Source organism: Mandrillus leucophaeus, unplaced genomic scaffold (genome assembly GCF_000951045.1).
Source record: "Mandrillus leucophaeus isolate KB7577 unplaced genomic scaffold, Mleu.le_1.0 Scaffold172, whole genome shotgun sequence".
Classification (NCBI taxonomy): Eukaryota; Metazoa; Chordata; class Mammalia; order Primates; family Cercopithecidae; genus Mandrillus; species Mandrillus leucophaeus.
Genome location: NW_012101721.1, coordinates 3,542,955 through 3,569,006, shown reverse-complemented (window position 1 = coordinate 3,569,006; position 26,052 = coordinate 3,542,955). Strand labels below are relative to the sequence as shown.

Genomic DNA, 26,052 nt, shown 5'->3' with positions numbered 1-26,052 from the left:
TTTTCTTTTCTTTTCTTTTCTTTTCTTTCTTTTTTTGAGACAGAGTCTTGCTGTGTCACCAGGCTAGAGTGTGGTGGCAACATCTCGGCTCACTGCAACCTCTGCCTCCTGGGTTCAAGCGATTCTCCTGCCTCAGCTTCCCAAATAGCTGGGATTACAGGCACGCGCCACCACACCTGGCTAATTTTTGTATTTTTAGTAGAGACGGAGTTTCACCATGTTGGCCAGGATGGTCTGGATCTGCTCACCTCGTGATCCGCCTACCTCCGCCTCCCAAAGTGCTGGGGTTATAGGCATGAGCCACCGTGCCTGGCCTCTTTTGCTTATTTTTTATGTAGTCATTCTTATCCCATGGTTTATTTTTAAGCATATAACCAGTGAGCTCTAACAAATATACAGTCAAATAACCACCGTCACAGTCAATATGTAGGACATTTCCAGCACCCAAAAGGTTTTCCTTGCCCCGTTGTGATCAATGCCCTTCTCTCCATCCCCAGGTCCTGGCAACCACTTAATGTTTTTGGACCCTATAATGTTACCATTTCTAGAATGTGGCATTAGTAACATTAATATTTAGTAGGTACTCTGTTCTGGTTGTGTCCTTTCTCTAGGATAATGTTTTTGCGATTCATCCATGTTGTTTATATATAAGTAATTTACTCCTTTTTATTGCTGAGTATTAGTCTGTTGTAATATGTACTGCCATGCTGTTTTTTTTTCATTCACCATTTGGTGATGTATCTAGTTTTAGGCTATTATGAATGAAGCTGCCATGTATAATCCTTGGCATAGATTTTAGTTCTCTTGGGTAAAATATGTATGAGTAGGATTGCTTGGTTCTATGAAAAGTATATATTTAACATTATAAGAAATTTCCAAACTGTTTTCTAAAGTGACTATACAGTTTTTCATTCCCTCTAGCAATGTGTGAGGGCTCCATTTGCTCTACATCCTTGCCAGTGCTTGGAATTATAAGTGTTTCTAATTTTAGCCATCTAGTGGGTGTGTAGGAATATCTTAATTTTTCCTTTGATTTATATTTCCTTTTCCCCCATCGAATTATCTTGGCACTTTGTCAAAAATTAATTGAACATATACGTGGGGTTCTGTATCTGGAGTCTGTTCTGTCTAATGCCAGTGCCATATTGTTTTGATTACTATGACTTTATTGTAAATCTTGACATTAGATAGTGTGAATCCTCCAGCTTTGTTCTTCTTTTTCAAAATTGTTTTAGGTATTCTGGTCCTTTGCATTTCTATGTAAATGTTTATCAGCTTGTCAATTTCTACCCAGTGGCTATTGGGATTTTGCTTGGTGATGTTTTGAACTTACGGATCAGTTTGGGGAGAATTGACATCTTTTTTTTTTTTTTTGGAGACAGTTTCGCTCTTGCTGCCCAGGCCTGGAGTGCAGTGGTGTGTTATTGGCTCACTGCAACCTCTGCCTCCCAGGTTCAAGTGATTCTCCTGCCTCAGCCTCCCAAGTAGCTGGGATTACAGGCATGGTACCACCATGCCCAGCTAATTTTGTATTTTTAGTAGGGATGATGTTTCTCCCACATTGGTCAGGCTGGTCTCGAACTCCCGACTTCAGGTGATCCGCCCGCCTCAGCCTCCCAAAGTGCTGGGATTACAGGTGTAAGCCTCCCAAAGTGCTGGGATTACAGGTGTGAGCCACTGCACCTGGTCCGACATCTTAATAATAATATCGAGTCCTTCAGCCAGACATGGTGGCTCACGCCTGTAATCCCAGCACTTTGGGAGGCTGAGGTGGGTAGATCACCTGAGGTAGGGAGTTCGAGACCAGCCTGACCAGCATGGTGAAACCCCCATCTCTACTAAAAAAAATACAAAAATTAGCCAGGCGTGGTGGTGGGCACCTGTTAATTCCAGCTACTTGGGAGGCTGAGGCAGGAGGATTGCTTGAACCCAGGAGGCGGAGGTTACAGTGAGCCAAGATCACGCCATTGCACTCCAGCCTGGGCAACAAGAGTGAGACTCCATCTCAAAGATAATAATAATATTGAGTCCTTCAATCCATGAACAGTGTTTAGCTCCATTTATTAAATAGAGATTTATTTAAGTCCTTATTAATACCTCTCAACAATGTTTTGTAATTTTTAGTGTACAGGTCTTGCACATGTTTGATTAAATTTATCTCTAATTCCTGCTTTTAATTTAATTTTTCATTTGTTCTTTACAAGTGTATAGAATAGCAGTTGATTTTTTTTTTCTTTTTTTTAAATTGACTTTGTGTCCTTTGACTTTACTAACCTCACTTGTTAGTGCTGATGTATTTTTTTAGGTTCCTTAAGATTTTCTGCATAGATACTTACATCATGTGGAACTAAAAGGCAGCTTTACTTCGTTCTTTACTATCTGCATGCCTTTCGTTTGTTTTTCTTACTTTATTGCATTGGTTATATCTTCAGTTGAATATGTAACAGAAGTAGCAAGAGTGGGTATCCTTGTTCCTGATCTTAGGGGGAATGTATCAGTCTTACCCTTGGGTATAATGTCAGCCATATGTTTTTCATAGGTGCCCTATATCTGATTGAAGAAGTTTCCTTGAATCTTTAGTTTATTGAGACTTTATGTCATTAATGTTTTAAAATATAAATTGTGTTTGTGGGATTATTTACTTAGGTACATGTACAGGAGCAAGGAGCTTATTCGAAATAAGAGAGAGTGTATTCGAAAGTTGAAGGAGGAAATAAAAATTCTGCAGCAAAAATTGGAAAGGTGAGTTTTGGACACCTTCATGCTTAGAAATGTAAAAGACAGTAGAATATTAAAAACATATACTTTGTTTTTCTTTAAAAATTAACTCAACGTTTAAATATTAATTAGAGTATTTTATAAAATAGCTAAGAAAATTTTGTGTCTAAGTGTAAAGCAGTCTTCAAGATCAGCTAGTATTATTCATAGGGGTAAATAGCAGTCCCAGAGTACTTAAGTGACCCAGAGCCACACAGTTACTGCAGTGTACTGAGGAGAACCTGAGTTCTGATTTTATAGCCTTTTTTCCTACTCCCCTTGCCGTCTTCTTCACAAACATGAGAGAGGCAAGTGTCACAATGGTCCCGTCCACTTTTGGAAAAGCAGTTTCTGAAGTGTCTAAGAAAGATAAAAAACAGTGCTTTTCTACCTAGAGCAGTGCTGATTAAAAGGGCTAATATTTCTGATGCATACAGAGTTCTTTCTCTTTCTGAGAAATTTTCACTTTTTTGATTGTTGATTTTACACTATTTCTGTGGAATGATTTTCTGTAATTTCCTTAGGAGTCAATTTAATTTCTTTCTAGTCTAGATAGATCCCGTTGATTTTGCACTTAAGAAAGAGATCACATACACAGTCAATAGCTTCTCCTCTCTTTATCCACTTAACAGTTTTCTTTCTACGACCACCCCACCTCCACCTACTCCCTTATTAGGCCATTAATTTCCCTGAAGGGCAACACTTTCCATACCAGGCCTAAGATGGACCCTGCACTGTACCCGCACCGCTACCACTGCAGCTTCGGCTCTTAACTCCAGAAGAGCTTATACAAGATATATTGTGACTAGTCATTTGTCTTAATAGAGACTTAAGCTGAAAACCGGTTCCTCAAATACTGTACTGGAAGTGATTTTCAGGACTCTTAAGTCTGGCAGTATTTTACTAAACCTTTAAGTTTTAGTGATACTTTGTAAGGCTGGACATTTTAAATTATTTTTATAGAATCAACCATATCAACTGGATGTGGTATCATGTGCCTATAATCCCAGCTATATGGGAGACTGAGGCAAGAGGATTGCCTGTGCTCAGGAGTTTGAGACCAGCCTGTGCAACTTAGCGAGACTCCATCTCTCTCTCTCTCTCTCTCCCTCTCTTTTTTTCTTTTATTGAGATGGAGTCTTGATTTGTCTCCAAGGTTGGAGTGCAGTGGCACGATCTCAGCTCGCTGCAGCCTCCGCCTCCTGGGTTCAAGTGATTCTCCTGCCTCAGCCTCCTGAGTAGCTAGGATTATAGGCATGTGCCACCATGCCTAGCTAATTTTGTATTTTTAGTAGAGACAAGGTTTCACCATGTTGGCCAGGCTGGTCTTGAATTCCTGACCTCGTGATCCACCTGCCTCGGCCTCCCAAAGTGCTGGGATTACAGGTGTGAGCCACTGCGCCTGGCCCCCATCTCTTCACAACAACATAAGAGACCCCATCTCTTCACAACAACATAAAAGAAACAATGTTTTATAGTTCAAAAGTACCAATTTACCAGGAAACAACAGGGTATTCTGGATTTCAAAATAGAATATAGGAGCATTTTCCTTAGCATGATAATACTTTTGTTTTAAAATAAAATGAGACTTTCGAGTTGTACCTTCATGAGGCCAGAGGGGCCAGGGAACATATTCCCCCACTCCCCCACCCTACCCTCACACCCTTCACCACCCACCGTCCCCATGTCTACCTGACTCCTCAGTCTGGATTTGGCGGAACCTGCTCCCAAAAAGGCATTAGAAGGAACTGCCAAGCACCAGATTTTGTTAAGAAGTGGCAACTTTTGGAACAGAGAGGCTTTCTGAATAAAAAGAACCAGCCTGCTAGCAAGGCGCCCAAGTTACACTCAGAACCTCCAAAGAAAGAGGAAACTCCTAGGGTGGATGGCGCTTGGAAGACCCCTCCATTCCCAGAAAATAAGGCAGCTGCCTCCAGCAGTGGGTCAGAAGAGTTCCTGGACAGGAAAGCTGCAGTGTCTTGGCTGTCCCCTGCCCCTTCAAAGAATGCTGATTCTGTTGCAGCTAAGTAGATTTGCTGGAGGTGCCCTTCTAAACATTAATGGCCACCCAACCCACTCCCAGAAGAAAGGCCCACAGAACAAATCCTCTCAGGTCAGCGCCCCACAGAACTCTACCCACGCTCACTCAAAATAAATGCTTTGGAACATCCTAGAAGTTGCCAAGGAACAATAGTGGCAGATGGCTGTGAGGTGCTGGACACAGGACCCAAGGGGCATGTTACTTTCTTGGTTCCATGTAGCACTGTCAGCTACAGTAGAGATGTGCTTCATGATGAGGACATCCTCCCCGGCCACACTGTGAACTGCCAGACCAGGTGGAGTGGTGTCCAGAAGCAGCACATAGTGAATGCCATGCTCTTTCAAGATTGCTCGTGGCATATCTTGAAGATACAGGGAAGATGGTGGTGGACATGCCATCCATGATGACTTCAAAGTCCTTCAGTACTTTCATCCGTAGTCCCTCACCAGTGACAACTCCCATATTCCCCTTCTCCTCCCCAACTAGAAGGGTGATTGCACGGTGAACGTCACCATGTCTTTGAAGCGTCTCATCAAGAATCTGCTGAATTGGGACATCTGAGTTGGGAAAATAGGCATTCCTCTGTGGAAGACACCCAGGCCACCATGGATCTATACAAATTGGTTGAACTCAAGTGGGAAGAACAACTTGCCCAGAATTCCCCGAAAGACTGGTGGCAGTGGGGATGTTGGTGACGTGGGGAGTCAGAAGCAGTACCAGGAGAAACAGGGAAGTAGACCAATGGACGTCTCAACTAGCTCCACATCTTTGGAAGCTAAAAATGTTGGCAAGAGAGAAGTTCTACTCTAGATTTAATATCCATTGAAATTCCATCACTGGTGTTGTGTCCTGTGTCTGTCTTTTACCTCTTACATGGTGCTATCCCCAGGTCCTAGGGTGCTCTGTGCCAGTGAAGCATTTTGACTTTCAAGGGACAGGGCATACTGGGAAATGTAATTTCCCAAAGTACCTGATCACTAGAGTGGCTGTATGGCTCATTTTGTGCTGCTGCTTCTTGAATAATTAACAGCACCTTCTTTCACTCTCAGAAGTATCCTGGTTTGATAATAAATTATGTGGTCCCATTCCTAACACAGCCTCTGCTTTTGGATCACAGTCTGCATCTAGCCTGTTTCAGGACATTGCTCGTTCTTCCTACTTGTCTGCCAGAGGTGCCATCGCAGGTGAGGTTTAGTTCTCCTTAGGGTTCTAAGGCAGTGGAGGTAAGACAGTAGCTTGGAAATCAGCTTTTCTGATTTAGGAAAGCAGTCTCTTTCCTAAGGTAATAGAGGATTTATTTCATGTAGGTTCCAGTGGTAGGTTAAAAAGGAATTTGTAAGGCCCGGTGTGGTGGCTCACACCTGTGATCCCAGCACTTTGATAGGCCGAGGTGGGCGGATCATGAGGGCAGGAGATGGAGACCATCCTGGCTAACACGGTGAAACCCCATCTCTACTAAAAATACAAAAAATTACCCGGGCGTGGTGGTGGGCGCCTGTAGTCCCAGCTACTGAGGCAGGAGAATGGCGTTAACCCGGGAGGCGGAGCTTGTAGTGAGCCGAGATCGCGCCACTGCACTCCAGCCTGGGCGACAGAGCGAGACTCTGTCTCAAAAAAAAAAAAAAATAGAATTTGTAAAGTGTTTCTAACTCATTTAGGCTGGAGGCTGCAATTTTTTTTGTGAAAAATAAGACCTTGGTGATGACCTTGAGCCATAGGATATAAATAACTCCCACAAGCTTAGCATTCCAGTAATGGAACACTAGCCGTAAATGGGTTAATGGTTTTTAGTCTGGCCAAGCACGGTGGATCACTTGAGATCAGGAGTTCCATACCAGCCTGACCAACATGGTGAAACCCCGTCTCTACTAAAAATACAAAATTAGCCAAGCGTGGTGGCACATGCCTGTAATCTTAGCTACTCGGGAGGCGGAGGCAGGAGAATCACTTGAACCCGGGAGGCGGAGGTTGCAGTGAGCCAAGATCATGCCATTGCACCTCAGCCTGGGCAACAAGAGCAAAACTCTGTCTCCAAAAAAAAAAAAGTTTTTAGTCTTTATCTTGGTAAACCAAGCCCCTAAAAACTCTAATTATTCCCTTGATACATTTTTACAATGGAAAAAATAAAATGATTGTAAATTTCAGATTTTTTTTTTTTTTTAAGGTTACACATATCTGCTTGTATATGTGTGACACAGTCCTGGGAAAATATAAAAGAAACTGTTAATGGATACCATCAGGTAGTAGAACTGAGATGGAGGTAGATGAGTTTTATGGTCTGTTTTATACTTTTTTGTATTTGAATTTTCATACCAGGTACGTGCATTACTTTTACAGTTTAAGAATAAAAATGTTGGCCGGGCACAGTGGCTCAGGCCTGTAATCCCAGCACTTTGGGAGGCTGGGGTGGGTGGATCACTTGAGGTCAGGAGTTCGAGACCAGCCTGGCCGACATAGCAAAACCCCATCTCTACTAAAAATATAAAAATTAGATGGGCGTGGCACCACATGCCTGTAGTCCCAGCTACTTGGGAGGCTGAGGCAGGACAATCGCTTGAACCCAGGAGGCAGAGGTTGCAGTGAGCCGAGATAGCACCACCACATTCCAGCCTGAGCGACAGAACGGGACTCTGTCTCAAAAAAAAAAAAGTCACATGAAATTTGAAAGATGAGAGTTTAGATAAACTGATAATGGGAGAAGTGAAGGCGAGGAGATAGATCGGAAGGGATAAAACAGTTCTTAAGGTTCTTCTACTTTTATACATTTGAGATCCTTTTATTTTTAATTTTTTTATATTAAAAAAAAATAGAGACAGGGTCTCACTGTGTTGCCCAGGCCAGCCTCCTGACCTCAAGTGATCCTCCTGCTTCAGCCTCCGAAAGTGTTGGGATTACAGGCATGAGACGCTGTGCCCAGCCAAGATCCTTTTAAATGAAAGCTGTGACTTGTGTAGTTAGCAGATTCGAATTTTCTTTCTTCTTTAAATTAGTGAAGATGAAGTGCCTGTGCTGTCTACCCTCTAACATGTAGTTGACTTTGAGTTGCATTGTGCTTTATTTTCCACTTTCATTTTATAATTTTTTTAAATGTAGAAATAGATGGTTTTCTTTCTCTAAATTTTGTGCCTGTTTCTTTATTTCACTTTATTTAGAGAAGAAAAATGTGATGTGACCCTCTTCCCTTGTAAAATGGAATCCCAGAATTGTGGGGTTACCTGTGTCAACAGGTCAGGTTGATTATCATACCATTTAGACTCTACTTGAGTGAACTCTAAAGTTCATTAAACTAAATCTCTTTACTGAGTCTAACGTAATGTTCTACTAATGGCGGAGTATTTGGTATTTATTATTTACTCACTCTAAAGAAATCTTCAGTAATTTATGCCTGGCCCATGCCATTGAATCAGTATATGACTAATAGGGTACTTTGGACCCTGCAGAGGAAAGATTTGTCACTTTCTTAAACTCTGGCCTTTATCAATACCTACTTCCTATTTTTGGCTTGCTTTCTTTCATTTCTTGATTGTAAAGTAGTTAATCTAAAGGGTAGCAAAGAAAAAAACCTTGGATACTAGTTCACTAAAATTATCTTCAGATTTGGGTACTAGTAATACATTTCTTTTCCTTTAAGAAACAATTTATTTTTATGACCAAAGCTGGCCAGGCACGGTGGCTCACACCTATAATACCAGCACTTTGGGAGGCCAAGACAGGTGGATTACTTGAGGTCAGGAGTTTGAAACCAGCCTGGCCAATATGGTGAGACCCTCTCTCTACTAAAAATACAAAAATTAGCTGGATGAGGTGACAGGCGCCTGTAATTCCAGCTACTTAGGAGGCTGAGGCAGAAGAATTGCTTGAACCTGGGAGGCAGAGGTTGCAGTGAGCTGAGATTGTACCACTGTACTCCCACGTGGGCCACAGAGCGAGACCCCATCTCAAAAATAAATTAAAAAGCCCAGTGCGGTGACTCACGCCTGTAATCCTGGCACTTTGGGAGGCTGAGGCGGGCGGATCACGAGGTCAGGAGATCAAGACCATCCTAGCTAAGACGGTGAACCCTCTCTCTACTAAAAATACAAAAACATTAGCCGGGCATGGTGGCCGGGCACCTGTAGTCCCAGCTACTCAGGAGGCTGAGGCAGGAGAATGGCGTGAACCGGGAGGCGGAGCTTGCAGTGAGCCGAGATCGTGCCACTGCACTCCAGCCTGAGCGACAGAGGGAGACTCTGTCTCAAAACAAAAACAAAAAATAAATAAATGATCAAAACCTAAATGTAATATGACTTCATGAGAAAGTGTAACTGTCATGACTTTGAATAGGAGCCCATTTGAAATGTTTCCTGCCAGATATACAACTTCAGATTGTTGGCAATTTTTAGTTTTGTAGTTACGGAATTTTTACCCTATAGATTGAGGACCCTGTTAAATATTGTATAACCTCTAGGAATAAGCCTTTTCATTGACTCCATGTGCTAAACAGATCTTTTGTCAGCGACTCGTAAAATAACAAAACAGACTCGGGCAGTAGAGTACCAATGTCTTTGCCTCTTAGGTATGTGAAATATGGCTCAGGCCCAGCTCGGTTCCCGCTCCCGGACATGCTGAAATATGTTATTGAATTTGCTAGTACAAAACCTGCCTCAGAAAGCTGTCCACCTGAAAGTGACACACACATGACATTACCACTTTCTTCAGTGCACTGCCCAGTTTCTGACCAGACATCCGAGGAAAGGTAATGAAAACAATTTTTTTAAATGGTATGTATTGTTTTTTCTGGTATAATTTAAACTATGCACCATCTTTATACCTGATTCACACTTACCTATAAGAGCACAGGAGCTGTGAGCTCTTTGTCTTAAAGGGAAGGATTTTGCTGCCTGTCACTTGGGTGGGAGTGGGCCCACCAGTGCATTTGTCTTATCCATAGGACGGTTGGGTTATTTCAGAGGCTTCTCGAACTGTTCAGGATAGTGTTCAGGCTCCACTCAGTGATGCTTTGTTTTAAACTACAAGCTAGCTGCCATTAAAGGCCTTTCTCAAAGAAAACTTCAAGCCCTGCTCTTCCAAAACATCTCATGCTCCCACACTTGAAATATGCATGACTAAGAAACATCAAGGAAACGGAGGCTTATTCCTGAACAGAAAATTAATACTTGAAAAAGAACTGGATAGAAATAAGAGGACAGCCTAGAGGGGCTTCTCTAGTAAAGACAGAGGGAGGCAAAGTCACAGGAGCCCTCTGATTTGATTCCATCCAGCCATGCGCAACAATCTTTATTGCCTCGAGGAGCTATGAAACGTAGCTGGGACATTTGATATGTGTTGCCTGACTAATAAAAACACTAATACTCAATAAAAAGTTAGACTTTTTTGTCAAAAAATCTTGACTATTCTCCCCAACAATCCTCCCCTCCCCCATGTATTAATATTTATTCATCCCTGTATGCATAGAAATGCTTATTTGGATAGAACATACCAAATGTCAAGAATGATTATCTCTAAGGAGTGACATGAGTCTGGGGATAGGAGTGGGGCTGCACTTTCACTTTTCACTTTTTAAAAAAATAGAATCTTTTTATGTACATTATGAAATGTAAATAGTTTTAATTTAAAAAGTGGTTTGGCAGGCTTTTTAATCAACTAAAATAATAGTGCTTGGTATTAGATTTAAAAATTACAGGGAGGTGTATGTGTGTAATCTCCTCTGAAACTGAGATATCTATTCTCTTGTTGGGCGTATTTTTCCATAAATATGGACCTTAGGAAAAAGAGATTTCCTCCATTATTTTGTGCATGTGAGAGAGTGAGGAGGAAGTGAGGGTTTTTTGTTTTTGTTTTTTTGAGATGGAGTCTCACTCCGTCGCCAGGCTGGAGTGCAGTGGCGTGATCTCAGCTCACTGCAACCTCTGCCTTCTAGGTTCAAGCGATTCTCCTGCCTCAGCCTCCTGAGTAGCTGGGACTACAGGTGTGCTGATTTTTGTATTTTTAGTAGAAACGGGATTTCACCATGTTGGCCAGGATGGTCTTGATCTCTTGACCTCGTGATCCAGCCGCCTCAGCCTCCCAAAGTGCTGGGATTACAGGCGTGAGCCACCGCGCCCGGCAGGAGTGAGAGTTTTTTTTAAAGTAAAAAAAATAAAGGAAGTTTATATTCTTGAGCTTCGGTGTAAAAGAGAAACCTAACTACAGTTAGAAACTTACTTTATATTCCTGCTGGTGTGTCGACCTGCAGTTTTACTCTGACAATAGGTTAATAGAGAAATTAGCATTTACTTTGTATGCTTTATTCTCTGTTAGTTTACAGTAAAGAGGTAAAGAATTTAACATTTATATTTTGTAGTTGAGATATTATTTACCTGAGGCTAAATACTTTTTTCCTTGGATATTTAGCTAAAGTAGTAGAGCTAGGATTGTTTGACTTGAAGCCCTTCTCTCAGAACTCCCCAAGATGTCACCTAGTGTGTATTCCTGTGAGTTGTATATTCAGCTGATGCTTCCTTTTTCTTGCTTCTGTGTATTTTGTTCCTGGATGGATAGTGTCACTTTAGTTGCCTTCATCTTGTAAACTCTGTAGTTGATTCTTTGATTCTTGCAGGCCTAGTCTTCTGTTTTCCATTTTCCTTCTCTTCCCATCCTCATGAGAAGGAATAATCAGTGGTCAGAGAACATGAACTAAAGACTCTGGCCGATCTGGCTTTGGATTCCTTTTCATTACCTTGTACCTTGGTGAACTTGGGCATGTTGGTTAATTTCTTTAAACCTTAGGCTTGCAGTTGGTAAAATAGAGATAGCATAGTATCTGCCGCACAGGCCAGTTGTGGTACATGAGATGATGTATTTAGAGAAAAAGCTTGGCTCCGTACCTTTATAGAGTTAATGCTCACTGAATACCTGTACTTTTTCATATAGCATCTTGCTTTCCAAAGTACATAATTTAGGCTGAGGTGTCTTTTGGAAATTATCATCTGAGCATGATTTTTGTCTTCCTCAGTACAAGTACAGAAAGCTCTTCTCTGGATGTGGAAAGTACCTTTTCTTCTCCTGAAGATTCTCTACACAAGTCTAAACCACTGACATCTTCTCGGTCTTCCATGGAAATGCCTGCACAGCCAGCTCCACGAACAGTCACAGACGAGGAGATAAACTTTGTTAAGACCTGTCTTCAGAGGTGGAGGAGTGAGATTGAACAAGATATACAAGGTTGGCTCTTTTAAAACTTGTCAGTTACTCTTTGCCTTTTCTGTTTTTTGACTGTTTGGAGGTTAAGCACCTTGGTGCACTTCCTGACATTACTGTACATGCTACAGAATTCCCCCCCACCCCGCCTCAGATGGAGTCTCGCTCTGTCACCCAGGCTGGAGTGCAGTGGTGCAGTCTCAGCTCTCTGCAACCTCCGCCTCCCGGGTTCAGGCGATTTTCATGCCTCAGCCTCCCAAGTAGCTGGGATTATAGGCATGTACCACCACACCTGGCTGTTTTTTTTTTTTTTCTTTAGTAGAGACGGGGTTGCACCATGTTGGTCAGGCTGGTCTTAAACTACTGACCTAAACTGATCTGCCCGCCTTGGCCTCCCAAATTGCTGGGACTACAGGTGTGAGCTACCACGCCTGGCCCAAGCTTTTGAATTTTGACATGGTAATTGTGACTTCTTTTGCACTTCTAGTGCCCTGTAAGCTTGGCTCACACACCCCTATTATACAGATGTGGAAGGATCTCCCCCTCAAAATTTCTGGGAAATGATCACCTTTGCTGAGATTTTTCTGCATCTGCTGATTTCTGTCTCTGTGGTAGTTTATCTGAACTCTAGCTTAAGTTGACCCAGATTTAGCATTTAACTTTTCTGGACTTCTACTCTTCAGTCTTTTCTATATGAAGCATGCTTTTACTGAAGGTTAATGAGGCAGAGTGTTTGAGCAGTACGCACAATGTAAAATTGGATTATTCAGCATTGTATTCTTAAAAAGCCCTTTGACCTCATTGCCCATATTGCTCAGACTAGCCCCCTTCCTTTCTCCTTTTGTCTAGGGAACAAAAAGATGATGGAAATTCCAGATTCTTCCCAGATTCCTATTCAGAGAAATTTAGCCTTACCCTTTGTTCTGCTTTCTCATTTCAGATCCTGTCTGAGACATACATTTTACAGCCAAGTGACCCATTAAAATCTTTTCCTAAACAGCTTACTCTTTTAGAAATTGTGGTGCCAATTATAAAAAATAATTTTTCAAAACCTTAATATAATTACATTGAACTAAAAGCCTTCATAACCTAAAGTTCGGTTTAAAGTTAGCTGCTTTAAAACTGTGTACTGCTTCGTGGTTCCTAGAGGGAAGCTGAAATCATTAGGACCCTAGCAATATTCTTTGCTTAGTTGAAGTAGCCTGTGTGACATAGAATGAGATAATTTTAATGAAGCTTTTTTCTTTTTCCAAACAGATTTAAAGAATTGTATTGCAAGTACTACTCAGACTATTGAACAGATGTACTGCGATCCTCTCCTTCGTCAGGTAGAATGAAAATTGATGGGAAGTAGTCAAGGCATGTGCTAATGGTAGATACAAAAATAAAATTTGATAGTTTTCTTTTAAACCCAATGGGAATTCCCCTAAGATGTAAGAATAAACTTAAGGTAGAAATTGATGTTGTTCTGTTTCTTTATTTTAGGCTAAAGAAAGCAATATACCTTTTATCAACAACAGGACCTAACACATACTTGTTTGAATTCTGCCACGTGGAATTTTTTCATATTTTAGAAAGGTTTGCTGTCAGATACTAATAAAAATTACTCACATAATGGTACTTTAAGTAGTGCAGTGGGAAAAACTGAACTAGAGAACAGTTATCCTTTCTTTACGAAAGTTCCATGATTCTTCAAGATCTTTCATTTAACAACATGCTTTCAAGCTTTGTTTCTATAATAATAAATTCCAAAAGAGAGGACAGAACTTCTTACTATCCACAGAAATTTTTGTTAGAATAAATTCTGGGAATGGAGGGGAAGAGAGCCTCCAGGAGTGTCTCTGAACCTATTCTAGTTAGGGGCATGGACTTTCAGTGTCTTCTGTGTGAATGAATGGAATGGGCAGAATGACTGTAGGAGGAGAGCCCTGTTTCTAGAATGGCATTGAGGCACAGTCCCATTGCTTAACAGGAATGCACCGTGTAAAACTCAGGTTTCCCCAGTTTTTCTTTTGTGTTAATTCAAAAATCTTCACCAGTAATTAAAATAGGTCAAAGTAAGTGTAAATTTAATTTGATTCTGTGACGACTTTCATCTCTTTTACCAGTATTTAATTAGCATTTAAGCATTGTTTTATTTTCTCCATATTGAAAATATACAAATGTGCTTTTCAAATTTTGTAACAAATAAGTATGTCATTAAAAGGGTCTTCACTCCAGATAGATCAGTGATCACTTAACTCTGAGAAGCATGTGGCTGAGTTAAATATGTTAGCTTAAATTTTGGTGCCAAATAAAATAGGTGTGGAACAAAATAGCTGCTAACCTTTTTAGGTCCCAAATATGCTAAGCATTTTCAGTGTGAGTGGTCAAGGTGATTCTATTTTTAGATAAACAGGGTTTTGAATTAGAAGGGTGCATATGTTTAGGTTATATTTGGTTTTAGATCTGAGGAGTTTAGAGTTGAAAGAGTCTTCAGAGAGGCCATGTAGTTCAATGATCTGGTTTTCAAGATTTGGGAACTGAGACATAATTGATCAATTCCAAGGCTGTGTTTTTGTTGACTTCATCTTGAATCCACAAGATGTTTTAATATGAACCCCACATTAATCACATCATAAATAGTTATTTTTAATAACCTAAACTTTATCAGATTACTTTGCTTCACCTGACTGGAGAATGTACATTCTGACTTACAGGTGCCTTATCGCTTGCATGCAGTTCTTGTTCATGAAGGACAAGCAAATGCTGGACACTATTGGGCCTATATCTATAATCAGCCCCGACAGAGCTGGCTCAAGTACAATGACATCTCTGTTACTGAATCTTCCTGGGAAGAAGTTGAAAGAGATTCCTATGGGGGCCTGAGAAATGTTAGTGCTTACTGTCTGATGTACATTAATGACAAACTACCCTACTTCAATGCAGGTAAAAATATCTTGGCAGAATCTATAGATTGGGGAAAATCTGTACTGCTCAGGGAGAAGAACAGTCTTGTACTGCTTTTTAAAAAATTTACAACTTACTATTATATAATAATACATTTTAAAAATATAGACAGTATAAAAGGGAATGAAAAGGAAAAACAAGTTTGCTTTACTACTTCTTTCCTTGACCGCAAGTCCCACTCCCCAGCAAGTATACAATGTTAGGTTTCTTATATAGTCTTCAAGACACATTGTATACATATGCTAGATTCTATTTATCTGTGTCTGCCCCTCCCTCCTTTCCCCAAAGGGATTATTTTTCCATTCAACTCTGAACGCTTTTCATTAATTGAGTATTTAGCAATCTCTATATTTTTAGAAAAAGGATCTACTCATTCTGTTTAACAACTATATAATAATTCATTGTGTGGAATATACATATTTTTAAAATTTACTCAACTTTCCTCCGGTAGATAGACTTTAATTCTCTAGTTGTTGTTGTGTTTTTAGTGAAATATTTTTTTTTCTTGCCCCATCTTATGGTGCTGATAGTACATATATTTTTGCACCCTTTGGAGAATAACTAAATTTTTTATTTCTTTTTTTGAGACAGAGTCTTGCTCTATTGCCCAGGCTGGAGTACAGTGGCACAGTCTCGGCTCACTGCAGCCTCTGCCTGCCGGGTTCAAGTGGTTCTCCTGCCTCAGTCTCACAAGTAGCTGGAATTACAGGTGCCCACCACCACGCCCAGCTAATTTTTGTATTTTTAGTAGAAACGGGATTTCACCAGCTTGGCCAGGCTGGTCTTGAACTCCTGACCTCAGGTGATCCACCCGCTTCAGCCTCTCAAAGTGCTGGGGTTAGAGTTGTGGGCCACTGAGCCTGGCCCAGAGTAACTAAATTTTACAGGTTTTACAGGTATATTTGCCTGAATAGTTTAACAATTTTTATAGTACTACTGCTCATGCAAAGAGCAATAATAATTATCATTTATATTGGTACTTTACTCCTTAAAGCATGCTTTCAAACTTTTATTTCTCTAAGAACTTACAACTGTAAAAAGGAGGGAAGGAGTTAGAAAATGTTGTCATCTTCATTTTCCAGCTGGATTACAGGTTCCAAGAGGTTCTAAAGTTGACTAATCACATAGTTAGTAAATAAATGGCAGTCCCAAGATTCAAATACAATTCTCCAAATTCTGTGGTGTTTTCAATTTACATTATTCTTTCTTTCACATCCTCTATGAGAGGTCTTACGATGAACATTTTACAAGTGAGATAATAGAAAGCTTTTGTTTTTAGTATTCAGACTTTACTGCGTTGCGTAAGTAAGGAAACATCGCCCCGGCATGGTGACTCACGCCATTACTTTTACAGGTTAAGAATAAAAGTGTTGGCCGGGCATAGTGGCTCACGCCTGTAATTCCAGCCCTTTGGGAGGCTGAGGCAGGCGGATCCCTTGAGGCCAGGAGTTGAAGACCAACCTGGCCAACATGGTAAAACCCTGTGTCTACTAAAAATACAAAAATTAGCCGGGCATGGTCGTGTACACCTGTAATTCCAGCTACCAGGGAGGCTGAGGCAGGAGAATCCCTTGAACCTGGGAGGCAAAGGTTGCAGTGAGCTGAGATCATGCCACTGCACCCAGCCTGGGCAACAGAGTGAGACTTTGTCTCAAAAAAATAAACACGTAAGATGTTCTGTCCAGGTAGCACATTATCTTTCTGATTTGCTAGTGTGGTTGAAGATTAGGGAATGGAGAGAATGATCATTGAACAGTAAGTGATTGTCAAAATTGTGTATTTATTCTGTGAAGGAATGAATAGCTGCTTGAATATACTAGCTGTTGGTGTATAGGAGCCTTGTTATTGCATGCGTGGTTTATTTTTATGTTATAGAAACAAACAAGTGGAAACTATCGTTTGCTTAGTGAAAAGACTGACTAAGGCAACCGGTATGTGAAGGTGTTAATCTGCTATAGGCTTTTTTTAAATTATTACTGTTTTGGTCACAGGTTTAGAAAGTGAAATTTAATATGTCGTCGATATCCTTGCCATTAAAGCCAGGTATTATTGGCCATTTCACCATTGTATCAAATTGCTTTCTCATAGTACTTAATTGTGTGAAAGTTAATGGTTTAAATGTCTTGAAATTCATCTCTAACCTTTTTGAAATGGACATTCTTATCAACCAAATGCAGTAGTTAAATTGATAAAACTATTTAGCTTGAAATTTGTATTGGCTCTAATGATTTTCTGAATTTCCCTGAAATGATTGGTATATCCAGTGATTGACAGTGACCAGTTTCCAAATCTTTTTTTTTTTTGAGATGGAGTCTCACTGTCTCTCCCAGGCTGGAGTGCAGTGGTGCAACCTCAGCTTACTGCAACCTCTGCCTCCCAGGTTCAAGCGATTCTCCCACGTCAGTCTCCTGAGTACCTGGAATTATAGGCATGTGCCACCATGCTTGGCTAATTTTTGTATTTTTTTTAGTAGCAACAGGGTTTCACCATGTTGGCCAGGCTGATCTTGAACTCCTACCTCAAGTGATCTGCCTGCCTTGACCTCTCAAAGTTCTGGGATTACAGGCATGAGCCACTGCACCTGGCCCACTTTCCATATCTTTAATTCTGTATTATTCATTCACTTAGCAGATGTTTAATGAGTGCCTACTAAATGTCAGGCACTGTTATCGATTGTTGTCCTTACTTTGTCCATACAGGTTGAGCATGCCACATGTGAATATCCAAAATCCCAAATGCTCCAAAATCCTCAAAACTTTATAAGCCTTTTTCATTACATGATGCTGAAAGGGAATGCTCATTGGAGCATTTTGAATTTCAGACGTTGAATTTTTGGATTTGAGGTGCTCAGCTGTAACTAATGGTGCAGATTTTCTAAAATCTGAAAAAAACTTTGAAATCCAAAACACTTCTAGTCCCAAGCATTTTGGATAAGAGTTACTCAGTCTGCATTTCTGATGGATTATATGTGTATGTGTTTTTAGTTAGGAGTAAGATAAAGAGGAAATACACTGCTTTCTTCTTTTCTAAAAAGGATATTTTGGTTCCTTGTGATCTTTGTTTCCTTGTGATCTTTTAATTTTATCTTTGCTTTTCCTCAGAGGCAGCCCCTAATGAATCAGATCAAATGTCAGAAGTAGAAGCCCTATCTGTGGAACTCAAGCATTACATTCAGGAGGATAACTGGCGGTTTGAGCAGGAAGTAGAGGAGTGGGAAGAAGAGCAGTCTTGCAAAATCCCTCAAATGGAGTCCTCCACCAACTCCTCATCACAGGACTTCTCTACATCGCAAGGTATCTGAGAAGGCATTTATGCCAGTGATCCAGTAACGTCTCATGCTGTACTCCCCTAGCCAGCCCTGTACCCTTCAACTGGCTAGGTGATGCCACAGCCTTCACAGTATATTTCATATACAGTTGGTATGCCAGGTACAACCTGATAGAATGAATTGTGGCATTAAAATGTGATTTCTGATGAACAGAAGCAGTATCAGAAAGACTACCTGTGACCTTCACTGTGTATATAGTTTTGCTTGTTTCCCAGGTTATGGGAGAAACTATGATAGGATTAATAGGTAGACTTTATGAAAACCATTCTCCAAAGGTGATCTTCCTGAAAGATGCTTGTTTGTAGAAAGTTTTCTTAATGTATACAAATATGACAAAGTTGGGAGTGCATTAAATTTTACAGACTTATCTGTGGGTTCAAAATTTGCAGACTTTATCAGAGTTCTTGCTGAAGTAGCCATTTCTTATAGTTATTAATTTCTAGGGAAAATCTGCATAGGCTTTGTAAAAAGCTATGTTAACAGGGTTGTATATTAAACTGTATCCATTCTGCTTGCTTTTTATCTGAGCGTTCTAGACTATTTATTGTCAGATGCTAAGACCTTTGTACAATTCTTTATCAGAGCCTTCAGTAGCCTCTTCTCATGGGGTTCGCTGCTTGTCATCTGAGCATGCTGTGATTGTAAAGGAGCAAACTGCCCAGGCTATTGCAAACACAGCCCGTGCCTATGAGAAGAGCGGTGTAGAAGCGGCACTGAGTGAGGTGAGAATGACTGGGAAGTCCAAGTTCAGGAGGGCCGGGCTTTCAGCAGCAAGGGCCAGTTTCCTCACATTTCTATTATTCTGTGTCTCTGCTGCATTTAACCAACCCCTTTTTATTTCTCCTGTTTTTTCTTACTCTTTCTCCCAACTCTGCTGCCACAGCTTAAAGAAGCTGAACCCAAGAAGCCCATGCCCCAGGAAACAAACCTTGCAGAGCAGTCAGAACAGCCCCCAAAGGCTAATGATGCAGAGTCTACTGCCCAGCCTAATTCTGAGGTCTCTGAAGTCGAGATTCCCAGTGTGGGAAGGATTCTGGTTAGATCTGATGCAGATGGATATGATGAGGAGGTACAGAGATGAGTGCAGGATTTAGCTGTTCGTTGTCAGTCTTATATTTCCTTCTCTTGTGACTGTTTTAAGGTATCTGCCAATAGCTGATATTTTCTCATTGCAACAAATGATTGTCAAGAAAGGCTATTTGGTTTTAACCTTAGTTACCATTATTTAAAAGATAGCTGTGTTTCTATTGTATAGCGCTCCTAGCATATGTGTATCTACCCAGGCTTATACTTAATGGGGCCACTGCAGAGTCTAGATTGCTCAGAAAAGTAAAATTTACTTCTATTTTTGGTATTATGGATGAAAGATTGCCTCTAATTTAAAGTAGGGAATCGTTTTTTTCTGGATATTAGTCCATTATTTTACTTCCAGATATAAATTTTTCAGTTGTCCAGTGAGCTGAACAAATGTGGGTTACAGTTATTTTTAATTCTAAAGCTTTAGGAAGAAGCTATAGAACCCCAAGTTATTTGTTGTCTGTCTCCTCTTCAATTGCACTGCACGTAAACAGTAATGAATTCTGTCTCTCTCAGATTTCTATTTTTTTCCTGTGGGGTATTTAAAAAAAAATCATTGACAAGGCCGGGCATGGAGGCACACGCCTGTGATCCCAGCCCTTTGGGAGGCCAAAGTGGGTGGATCACTTGAGGTCAGGAGTTCAAGACCAGCCCGGCCAACATGGTGAAACCTGTCTGCTAAAAATACAAAAATTAGCTGGGTGTGGTGGTGTGCACCTGTAATCCCAGCTACTTGAATCCGGGAGGCGCAGGTTTCAGTGAGCTGAGATCGCACCATTGCATTCCAGCCTGGGTGACAGAGCGAGAGTCTGTCACCCCATCCCCGCAAAAAAAAATCCTTGAAAAGTTTTCACTTTATGGAGTCATATTTTTATAGTCCCTAGTTTCCAGACTCTTTTAAATGTATTGTTCATCCTAGTAAAACTAAAGTATTTGTGTGTGTAAGATATACACCCAAAGTACAGAACTAAATTGGAATTCTGACCTTAGACACTTCCCCTCTGAGAACTATAATTTAACTTAATTCTTCAGCAGTGCCATATTGGGAGATATTTTTTAGGCGTACATCTTTCTTCATCCTACTAAATTAGAACATATAGTGTAGGAATAGCTTGTCTTGGGCAGGGTGTTGACATTATATAGAAGGACAGAGGTGGTGGGTGCACATAGGAATGGGTGTGTGAAACTCAGCTTGCAATACATGTTAGCCAAAGAGCACACTGCTCTACTGCCCTTTAGCACTCTGTTCAGCCTGCTTTCATACAGTCTTCTGCTGAACCTTTCTTCTCTCCTTTCTCTCTGTGTTTTGTGCCCCCTTGTGGTAGGTGATGCTGAGCCCTGCCATGCAAGGGGTCATCCTGGCCATAGCTAAAGCCCGTCAGACCTTTGACCGAGATGGGTCTGAAGCAGGGCTGATTAAGGTATCAGTGTTTTTAAAATTCTAATTCTTACAACACAGGCATCATAATATTGGGGAAATAATTCTATAAGAAGGGAAAAAATGGGATTAAGGCTGGGTGTGGTGGTGTGTGCATGTAGTCCCAGCTACTCAGGAAGCTGAAGTAGAGGCTCACTTGAGCCCAGGAGTTGGAGGCTGAAATGTACTGTGATTGCACCACTGCACTCCAGCCTGGGCAGCATAACAAGATCCTATCTCTTAAAAAATAAAAAAAATTTTAAAAAAAGGACTGGGCACAGTGGCTCACACCTGTAATTAAGCACTTTGGGAGGCCCAGGAGGAGGCTTGCTTGAAGCCAGGAGTTCAAAACCAGCCTGGTCAACATAGTGAGACCCCCCCATCTCTACTAAGGATTTTTTTTTTTTAATTAGCTGGGCATGGTAGCACATGCCTGTAGTCCCAGCTAATTTGGAGGCTGAGGCAGGAGGATCACTTAAGCCCAGGTGTTCAAGGCTGCAGTGAACCATGATTGTGCCACTACATTCTAGTCTGGGTGACAGAGTGGGACCCTGTCTCCAAAAAATAAAAAAAAGTCTTCCGTGAAGTGAGATATGAAACTCCCTTTCGTGTCCAACTGATGAACAAGCTGTTCGCTTCTCTTCTCTTGACCCTCACCCAGCCTTGGCTAGCGGTAGCATTCTCTGTGGCACCTAGCCTAGAGGGCTTTTCATTGTTGTTGTTAGGAGTTGTCTGCTAGTAACACTGAGTTAGATTGTGCCTTTGTAATTTTGAGGCCGTAACAAAGCAGGCCATGTTTTTAAACATACTTGAGTAAAATTGCATTTGTATAGATGCTTAAAGTTTAAGTCATTGACACGTAAGGATCTTCCTTTTATAAAAATTAAAACTATTTGTTTTTCTGAGAACTTCATGAGAAAACTGAATTTCTTAAGAGACAGCAGGCTGGGCGCAGTGGCTCATGCCTGTAATGCCAGCACTTTGGGAGGCCAAGGTGGGTGGATTGCTTGAGCTCAGGAGTTCGAGACCAGCCTGGGCAACATGGTGAAACCCCATCTCTATAAAAAATACAAAAATTAACTGTGCGTGGTGATATATGCCTGTAGTCCCAGCTACTTGGGAGGCTGAGGTGGGAGGATCACCTGAGCCCAGGAGTTCAGGGCTGCAGTGAGCTGTGATCATGGCTCTGCACTCCAGCCTGGGTGACAAAGTGAGACCCTGTCTCACATACCAAAAAAAAAAAAAAAAAAATACAGTATGCCAGAATGCTAACAGAGTTTCATCCCTTATGAAATGCAAGAAACTTAAATATTCCATAGTTGCTTTATTTAGAGTTAAGAGACTGCCTAGCTCCTAAGGCATCAATTTCTGAGTGCAGAAGCCCACAGCACACTATTTTCTAACTATTGATTCTGCCCTTAATAGGCATTCCATGAAGAATACTCCAGGCTTTATCAGCTTGCCAAAGAGACCCCCACCTCTCACAGTGATCCTCGACTTCAACATGTCCTTGTCTACTTTTTCCAAAATGAAGCACCTAAAAGGGTAGTAGAACGAACCCTACTGGAACAGTTTGCAGATAAAAATCTTAGCTATGATGAAAGGTGAGAAGAGAATATTCAGGTGAATTCCTCCTTGGTCTGGGTCAGGCTAGACCGACTCCTCTGTTGGGGAAGTTTTGCCCTGTGCCCTTTCATTGCTTTCTGAACTTTGTCCCACACAGATCAATCAGCATTATGAAGGTGGCTCAAGCGAAACTGAAGGAAATTGGTCCAGATGACATGAATATGGAAGAGTACAAGGTAAAGTCTTTTCTTTTAAGTCTATAGAGCAAAAGCATTAATTCCTGAGGTAAATGGTACCTAAGGCAAAATGAACGATTTTGTGCTATCACAAACTGACTTGTTCTCCCACTTTCCCCCAAAAATTGTAGTAAAGAATGGATAAATGATATTTTCTTGCCCTCAGAATAGTAGGTCTCTTTATTTTCATTCTTCAGTTAGAGTGAATCAGCACTTCCCTTAAATACCTATTTTAGCCTTGTCCTAGGCAGTAAAATTCTTGAAATCATGCTTTTGGTTTGTTTTAAATGATACATTTTTTAAAATATGCATTGAAATACATAGCTACACCTTTTCAATTGCATCCTATGTAAAACAATGTTATGTACCACCCAAGGTGTATTCACCACACTTACTCAACTTGAACATTGCTCTGTATGACTAGAAATGTCCGTGTCCTTCCATATTTTCAGTATCTGGATGGTTTTACCAGTCCTAAAGAGGTCATTCACTTAAGTTAGAGCTGAATATCTTTGGCATAGCTGTTAGGATAAAATCCAAAGCTCGTAGGAAATAAATACTTCTGTTACTCAAGTGAAAGGAACAGAACATTGAAAATTAAGGTCAATGGTAGACTTTTATATTAAATGTTGAGTAGGTTTTTATCTGAAAGCTTTTGTTTGTTATTTTTGTGGTTAGCCAGATGTGCTCAATAAATATTTGTAATGAATTTAAAACTTAGATGGAAAGGACACTAACAATTTATTATGATCATAATTATTAATAGTAGTCATTCTTTTTCAGAAGTGGCATGAAGATTATAGTTTGTTCCGAAAAGTGTCTGTGTATCTACTAACAGGCCTAGAACTCTATCAAAAAGGAAAGTATGTTGGCCTTTTATTTTACCAAGGTTATTAGTCAGGATGCTGTTCTCTATAGATGCCTACCTGGGAATACTAAAGAGTCACAGCCAGGCATAACCTCCCTTGTCACATACACTAGTGTGCCTCTTCTCTTCCAGTGCTTCAGTTTTGCTCTAAACATCACACATGGTTTTTCATCCTTCACATAATGAGATGTATTAGCTGAGAGAGATGTTGTGCCAGACTGTCTTTGTGATCAATGAAGATGAACTCAGAAAATGAATTTTTGAGTTGACATGGACCCTAGTGAGCACTCCTTGTTTTAGAGATGGGAAAAACTGAGGCCTAGGGAAGTTTCATGATTTGCTTTGGATGGCTAGGCCAATTTGTAGAAGAGCTGAGACTGGCTACAGTCTTTGGCCCTTCACTTTCTCATAATTGCAGCCAAGTAGATTCTTGAAATGGGGAAAAGTAAGGTCTAAGCCCTAGATTTTGGTAAAAGAGCACTCAGCTATTGTTTTTCTCCCATTTTTCTAAGGTACCAAGAGGCACTTTCCTACCTGGTGTATGCCTACCAGAGCAATGCCGCCCTGCTGATGAAGGGGCCCCGCCGGGGGGTCAAGGAATCCGTGATTGCTCTATACCGAAGAAAATGCCTTCTGGTTTGTACTATTTGTAAAGCCTTAAAGTTTTTTTGTTGTTTACCTCTGCTCCTTGAAGCCAGGAAAAGATATGGCTTTCAAAACAGAGTATCTTCAGCAGGTTGTAGATTCCTCCCCGCCCCCTGCCCAAATTCCATGAACAGTTTTACATTGGAACAGGTTTCTTTTTCAGTTACTTTTAGTGAGTGTCATTCTTCAATGATAACTGATAGACGTTAAGGTGAGAATTAGTCATCCCTCTGTGTGCCCTTCATGTATGCCTGCATTATAGATTTTATCACATTGCTTTCCTACTAGGTTCTAAATTACTTGAGCACAGATCCTTTTCTCACTCAGCCATTTCCTCTGTGCCTGTCATGTAGGAAGCATGTAATAAATGTGTGTGGAAGGAATGCAGCATTTTTTCCATGTTCACGTTTAAGTTGGTAGGTGAAAGTTTTAGTGACTTCTAAGACACTCCATTTTTTAAAAATAAAGGTAGGAACTGTAAGAATTGGTCCTGCTGTTTTGATAACATCATTGTCATATACTAGTGAAGACTAACTCTCTCCTGGCCTGATTTGCACTGTAAAACTACATGGAAAGGCAGACCTACATCCCCGTGCCTCCCCAGGGGTTTATGTGATGCGTGTCGTTCAGAGAACTGTAAAGCGGTGGCCTGCCTTCAGACTGTGGGCTTGTGTGTGTTTTCACCAGTACCCAGCAAATTTGCCCTTCACAGAAGTCAGGGCAATGTTTCTACCACTGCCTTGACCTTGTTCATACTGGATGGGTGAGATTAAGTCATGACATACACTCAATAGCTTTATTTTCTGATTTATACTTTGACATCTGTATTAGTTATAGGTGTGGCAGGGCCACTTTGAAACTGAAAAGGGATCTTGTTGATTTGATGGATCTGAATATTATTAGAGCCATGTTTTTATATTTTAAGTCACCAAATAGATTGACATTTTGAATATCCTACTCAGCTTCTGAAGTAATGCAGCAATAGGAATTTAGACTCTTTCCATTATCCCAACCCCTAGTGTGCATCAGAATCATATAGGGAGCTTGCAGACAGTTGTGAAGCTCAGGCCTCTCCCTAGACAGTTAAACCAGAATCCCTGAGAAAGACCCTGGGCAGCAGGGTGTCTTCTGCAGGTGATTCTGATGCTCAGAGGAGATGGAGAACCAGTGAACGGGTCTTTGGTTGAAACAGGTGTTAAGCATGACCTTGACTTACAAGTTTAGGCCAGTGGGTCATAAACTTTGCTACACTAGAATCACTTTGGGAGCTTTCATAAAATCCCAATGTCCCGGTCATCTGAACACTAATTAAGTCAGCATATCAGGAGTGGGAACCAGGCATCAGTAGTTTTTAAAGATCCCTAAGTACATCCAATGTGCAGTAAAGTTTGGGAACCCCTTGTTTAGGCTGTTACTAAAGAGATATTTATCTTTTTCAGACTTTTTCCCACCTAATTCTACCTTTTATCTGTAGGAGCTGAATGCCAAAGCAGCTTCTCTCTTTGAAACAAATGATGATCACTCTGTAACTGAGGGCATTAATGTGATGAATGAACTGATCATCCCCTGCATTCACCTTATCATTAATAATGACATTTCCAAGGATGACCTGGATGCCATTGAGGTCATGAGAAACCATTGGTGCTCTTACCTTGGGCAAGATATTGCAGGTATATGCTCTTGCTAATAGTATTGTAAGGTTTTGAGAATTCTAGAAATTGCAGTGTTCTCACTTGATAGCACTGGTTGCCAAACCTTTTTAAGGAATTGGAACCTTCTAGCATATAAGTAAATTAAAAATGGTTCTGCTCTATTGAAACAAGAGGAGGGAACCTGGGCCTCTGCCCCTCTTAACCTCCCTTTTTTTTTTTTTTTTTTTTGAGATGGAGTCTGGAGCCGGGCGAGGTGGCGGGCACCTGTAGTCCCAGCTACTCGGGAGGCTGAGGCAGGAGAATGGCGTAAACCCAGGAGGCGGAGCTTGCAGTGAGC

General features: G+C 40.9%; 1 protein-coding gene across 3 annotated transcripts in view; it reads left to right on the top strand.

Moving 5' to 3' along the window:
- Positions 1 to 26,052, top strand: part of USP28 (ubiquitin specific peptidase 28) — a 56,156-nt gene that overhangs the window by 27,773 nt on the left and 2,331 nt on the right. The window contains exons 11-24 of one of the 3 annotated variants that reach the window (XM_011977024.1): positions 2,647 to 2,742; positions 9,354 to 9,533; positions 11,793 to 12,001; positions 13,235 to 13,305; positions 14,677 to 14,905; positions 18,028 to 18,219; positions 18,837 to 18,976; positions 19,138 to 19,251; positions 20,657 to 20,752; positions 22,174 to 22,352; positions 22,472 to 22,550; positions 23,334 to 23,413; positions 23,931 to 24,054; positions 25,538 to 25,733. In XM_011977024.1, coding sequence (XP_011832414.1) covers positions 2,647 to 2,742; positions 9,354 to 9,533; positions 11,793 to 12,001; positions 13,235 to 13,305; positions 14,677 to 14,905; positions 18,028 to 18,219; positions 18,837 to 18,976; positions 19,138 to 19,251; positions 20,657 to 20,752; positions 22,174 to 22,352; positions 22,472 to 22,550; positions 23,334 to 23,413; positions 23,931 to 24,054; positions 25,538 to 25,733 — 1,985 coding nt within the window. The remainder of the gene's footprint in view (positions 1 to 2,646; positions 2,743 to 9,353; positions 9,534 to 11,792; positions 12,002 to 13,234; positions 13,306 to 14,676; positions 14,906 to 18,027; positions 18,220 to 18,836; positions 18,977 to 19,137; positions 19,252 to 20,656; positions 20,753 to 22,173; positions 22,353 to 22,471; positions 22,551 to 23,333; positions 23,414 to 23,930; positions 24,055 to 25,537; positions 25,734 to 26,052) is intronic. The other 2 variants (XM_011977025.1, XM_011977026.1) reach the window with 2 other exon arrangements.